Source organism: Microtus ochrogaster, unplaced genomic scaffold (assembly GCF_000317375.1).
Source record: "Microtus ochrogaster isolate Prairie Vole_2 unplaced genomic scaffold, MicOch1.0 UNK1, whole genome shotgun sequence".
Lineage (NCBI taxonomy): Eukaryota > Metazoa > Chordata > Mammalia > Rodentia > Cricetidae > Microtus > Microtus ochrogaster.
In genome coordinates this window covers 34,465,974-34,471,393 of record NW_004949099.1, presented here as the reverse complement: position 1 = coordinate 34,471,393, position 5,420 = coordinate 34,465,974, and the positions used below count along the sequence as shown (strand labels likewise).

Here is a 5,420-nt window from a genome sequence, read left to right as displayed (position 1 = left end):
ATTCTCAGAGAAAAGTCGCAGGCTATTAAACTCAGTATGCTGGCGTGTGCAAACGTGCTGGCTTTACACGTTTACACCTTCACATCAGAGTTCAGCGTTCACTAGTGTCTAATAACTCCCGGGCATTTCCACTCCCTTGCGTTAGCTTGGGTTCCTGTACCCATACCCACATGTCTACTAAGCTATGTCCCCAGCCCTTTCTTTTCTTTCTTTTTGAAATAGGGTCCTAATGAGTTACTAAGGCTGGCCTTGAATTCGTGGTGTAGCTCAGCCTGGAACTTGAGATCCTCTTGCCTCAGCCCCCAGAGGAGCTGGGGTTCCAAACCTGTGTCTCAAGGCTTGAGGACAGGGAAAGGAGAGGAGAGGAAAATATTTTCCTAGCTAGTTATTTTTAAACGGTTCTCTCCCACCATGATTATTTTAGTGTGCTATAAAACAGAGCTAGCCCACCTGTCCAAGTGCATCTATACCCACGACTGTCTCACCTCTATTCTGTCCCCGATTCTCCCCAGACTCGGGTAACCACTGTTCTACTCTGTGCTTCCATGGGTAGCTTTTTTGCTTCTACGTATAAATGAGGACATGTGGTATTTGTCTTTCTGTGCCTGAGTTATTTGTCCTACCATTCCATCCATGTTGCTGTGGAAGGATTCTGCTGTTTATAGCTAGATACTATTCCATCTTTTATATAAATCAGTGCTGTTTACTCATTCAGTTATGGTAAACACTTTGGTCCAGCATTTTGACGATTGTAACAAGAGCTGCTGTGCACACATGAGGGCAGAAGCCTTTAACAGACCAATTTCAGTTCCTTTGGGTAGTGGGGTAGCTGGATCAGATGGGAGCTGTAGTTGTAGTTTTTTGAGGAGCCTCCGTGGCTTTTTTCTTTAGTAAGCTACACGAACTTACGCTCCCACCAGCGTGTGAGAGGGTCACCGGTGGTCTATCTGCATCAGCGTGTGAGAGGGTCACCGGTGGTCTATCTGCATCGTTCATTTTTTTTTTAGTCATCTTGACAGCTGTCAATCAGGCTGGGATGAAATGGTATCATTTTGATCTTACCCTGATGATTAACTACTGAATATTTTTTTCACATACTTGTTAACCATTTTTTAAAATTTTATTTATTTTATCTTATATGTATGAGTATTTTGTCTGCATATTTGTGAGCACATTGTGTATATCCCTGGTGCCCTAAGAGGCCAGAAGAGGGTGCTAGATCCTCTTGAACTGGAGTCAGTTATGGTTGTGAACCACCAAGCCATCTTTCTAGGCCATCTACCTCCTGCCCCCCCCCCCCCTTTTTGATCTTGTTTGGGTTAGGGTTTGTTGTTATTGTTTGACATAGCATCTCACTGTGTTGCCTAGCTCAGTCTTGGTTTGTTTTTGTTGTTCTTTGGTTGGTTTTGGTGGCCCTCCTGTGCCCTCTTTCTAAGTGCTAGGACTACAGATGTGCTAGCATGCCTGACTTTTTGTTTTCGTATGGAACTTACTATTGGATGAAGCTAGCCTTGGACTCACAAGCAGAACTCTTGTTGCTGTCTCCCAAAGTCTGGACTTATAGACATATACCTGGCTTTTGGTGGTTTTTTTATTTTGTTTTGTTTTGTTTTGAGATGAAGCCTTGAGCCTGCATGGACCTGGAATATAGGTCATGCCTCAGTGTTTATTTTACTATCTTTTAAAAAGTATCTCTCTGTTTCCAGAGAGAGAGAGAGATAGCTCAGTGGGTAAGAACATTTACCATGAAAACTTTAGGGCCTGAATTCAAATTCCCACATAACAGCCTAGCTCAGCATTCTGTGCCTGTAATTCCAGCGGTGGTGGTGGGGGCGGGGAGACAGGCAGAGCTGGTGCTTGCTCTAGTTTGACAGAGCCTTAATTGTTCATTTTGCCTTTCTGTTGCCTGTGCTTTGAGGCTCATTCAGACAGCCTTTGCCCAGAGCACTCATTACCTGGGTGTTTTCTCTAGCGGTGCCACCAGTTCTGGTGCTAAACAGAAATGTTTGAGTTGATTTTTGAGTGGAGAGACATGTGGGCTTCGTTTTATTCTTCTGCACGTGTAGTTCCCGCTTCCAGCTGACACTGTTCCCTAGACAAGGTACGTTTCACTGCCTTTGTTGCCGGCCCGTTGGCTGGAAGTGCCTGGCTTATTTCCGGGCTCACTCACTGGTGGACAGCTCTGGGCTGTTTCGGGTACCCGGTGTTGGGTGAGTGAGCTTAGAATTGTAGCAGCCTCCTGGTGGGTTTTCCCTTTAATCAGTATGAAGTGGCTTTTTGTCTCTTCTGACTCTTTTAGTTTGAAATTTATGTTTGTAGATATTATAGCAACACCTGTTTTCAAAGTCATTTGTTTGGAACACCTTTGCCCTCCTTTCACCCTAAGGTAGTGTCTTTATTTAATGGAGAGGTGTGTTCTTGGAGGCAACAAACAGACGAATCCTGTTTCATTTTGTTTATTTTCGAGACAAGGTTTCTCTATAGCTTTGGAGCCTGTCCTGGAACTAGCTCTTGTAGACCAGGTTGACCTTGAACTCGCAGAGATCCGCCTGCCTCTGCCTCCCGAGAGCCACCACTGCTTGCCTTTTTTTCTGTTTTGTTTTTAAGATTCATTTAAAAAGGCGTGTTACCCTTATTTTTATTTTATGTTTATGGTTCTTTTGCCTGCACACACGTCTGTGCACCACATGTGTACAGTGGCTGCAGAATTCAGAAGAGGGTGTTTGGTCCCCTGTGGCTGGTTTTACAGATCTTATGAGTTGTCGTGTGGGTGCTGGAATCCAGCACAGGTCCTTTGGAAGAGTAGCCAGTAGTCTTAACCGCTGAGTCATCTCTCCTGATCCAAGATTTCCTTTTAGTGTGTGTATATGGGGGTTGTTGGGAGGGGGGCCTTGTGCATGTGTGAGTGTAGATGCCCTCAGTGTTTAGAGGAGCCTGTCAGATCCCCTGCAGCTGGAGATTTTCAGCCAGCTAATATGTGTGCCGGAAACACAACTCAGATTCTCTGAAAGAACGGCAAACACTCTTTACCACTGAGCTATCTTTCAAGTCCCTGGGTCCCGTATATATTTGTTTGTTTGTTTTTGTTGTTGGTTTTTTGTTTTGTTTTGTTTTGAGACAAGGTTTCTCGATGTAGCCCTGACTGTCCTAGAAATCTCTCTGTAGACCAGGCTGGCCTCGAACTCACAGAGATCCACCAGCCTCTGCCTCCCGAGTGCTGGGTTTAAAGGCGTGGGCCACCACTGCCCACCTTGTTTCTTTTTCTTAATGTGGGTCAATTTCCCAAGGAATCTGTCACAAGATCCCTTATAATGAGTCTTAGAGCTATAAAAGGCCTTGAAAATCACTCCTCATTTGAAGATGAAGGAAGGGAGTCTTAGGGCAGCTGTGTATCTTGTATGAGCCTCTACAGCTAAGCAATGGCAGAGCAAAGTCAAAACTAGGATCTGACAACTGAGCCTTCAGGCTTTGACCACACACCCTCTGCTCACTCTGGCGGTCCTCTGTACCTCAGGAGATACCAGCTGCAGCGCATCGTGAACGTGGAGAAGCGCCAGGACCGGCTGCGAGGAGGGCGCTACCTCCTGGAGCTTGAACTGCTGGAAGGCCAGCGCCTGGTGCGCCTCTCCGAGTACGTGTCCACTCGAGGCTGGCGGGGAGGTGACAGCATTGGCGGAGAGGACACAGAAACCCGGAACCTGCAGGGCTTGGTCTGGAACCCACATCGTCGGCGCAGACATATACTCAGTGTCCAGGATCCAGAGCCAAAGCTGTGCTGGCCGCAAGGTTTCTCCTGGAACCATCGAGCTGTGGTCCACTTTATCGTGCCTGGTAAGTGTTACCAGATTGGGGGTCTTGGTGATCACCCTGAGCACTGGGCCTGTTTTCTTGATTTGATCTCCCAAGGATTTGTGAGTGAAGCCTTTGAGGAACTAGGATCCACAAGGGAGAACAGATTGAGCTGTTGTGTAGAACTGAGATCTCAAAGCCACTGCTTTATGCCATGCTGGGTCTCCAGGTTGGGTGTGAGCACCAATTTGGGTTGTTGTTGTTGTTGTTGAAGAAATAAGAGTGAGGGTATTATATGGAGTGGGTTTTATTTCGATTATTTTTTGTGGTGCTGGAGATCAAATCCAGGTCCTGGCACTTGCTAAGCAAGGCACGGAGCCACACCTCCCGCCCTAGAGTCGCCTTTAGGATGAGGAGGGAAAACATGAGACAGTGTAAGGACGAAGAACAAGAGACAAAAGTGTGAGTAAGATGGGTAGAGAACAGGTCTGTTAAAACTGGGTGGGGTTGCTGCCGTGAGGCCCACCCAAGGCTGTCTCCCAGTTTGCCTGGGAGGTGTTCAGGGAGCTATAGAAGGCCCGTGAGCTGGCCCTCAGGTCCTTGTGTTTCATGCTAACGATTCCTATAGTTGCATTATCTCCTGGCTGAAGTAGATGGGACTCCTGACTTGGGGCAGAGTGGAGGGATGTTTGCCTTTCCCTAACTCTGCCGTTTTCTCCCTGCGTGACCTACCTGCATAGTGAAGAACCAGGCTCGCTGGGTGCAGCAGTTCATCAGAGATATGGAGGGCCTGTCCCAAGTCACTGGCGACCCACATTTCAACATCATTATCACAGACTATAGCAGTGAGGACATGGATGTGGAGATGGCTCTGAAGAGATCCAGGCTGCGGAGGTGAGGAAGACCTCTGGCTGCAGCTGCCTTGCCCCCTTGCCAGCATCCCAGGACTACTGGTCAGGGCAGAACCAGAAGTGGCAGCCAGCTTCCCTGAGTCCTTACACCCCTGTCCACAACCCAGGAGCAGCTACTGTCTCTGTTTTATGCCTCCCAACTTCCTTCAGGGACCCTACAGCTGAATCCTCACACTCGGCTCCTCCTCTTCCTGCAGCTACCAGTACCAGAAGCTGAGCGGAAACTTTGAGCGCTCTGCTGGACTGCAGGCTGGCATAGATCTGGTGAAGGTAATGGGCCTCAAGGACGCTTGGGAAGGTGATCAAGTCAAGAGACAGAGAGACACTGGGAAGGTAGTCAGCTCCTTAGGAGGAAAGGGATTGGGTCACAGGATTGTGCTTGTCACTGTCCATTCCTGTAACAAGATAACCTGAGTGTCCTCCTTTGCTTTCTGTTGCTATGATAAACACCATGGCCAAGAGCAGCTTGAGGAGGAAAGGGTTTAGTTGGTTCACACGTCCGGGTCCCAGTGGATCACTGAGGGAGGGCAGGGCAGGGACTCAGGCAGGAATCATGGAAGAAAGGGGCCGACTCGACTGGCTTGCTCTTCGTATCTTGCTCAACTTTCTTTCTTTTCACTTTAATTTTGTGAGCCGCCCTGTGGGTGCTGGGACTCAAGCCCAGGTCCCCGGAAAGAGCAGCCAGTGCTCTTCACCTCTCAGAACCACCTCCCCAGTCTC

The 5,420-nt window shown here is 48.1% G+C and overlaps 1 protein-coding gene across 1 annotated transcript in view; it reads left to right on the top strand.

The window, feature by feature from the left end:
• The window catches only part of B4galnt3 (beta-1,4-N-acetyl-galactosaminyltransferase 3), a 107,680-nt gene that overhangs the window by 97,507 nt on the left and 4,753 nt on the right, over positions 1–5,420 (top strand). Inside the window, exons 15-17 of the mRNA XM_005365137.2 lie at positions 3,515–3,831; positions 4,530–4,683; positions 4,898–4,970. Of these exons, the coding sequence (XP_005365194.1) occupies positions 3,515–3,831; positions 4,530–4,683; positions 4,898–4,970 (544 nt within the window). The remainder of the gene's footprint in view (positions 1–3,514; positions 3,832–4,529; positions 4,684–4,897; positions 4,971–5,420) is intronic.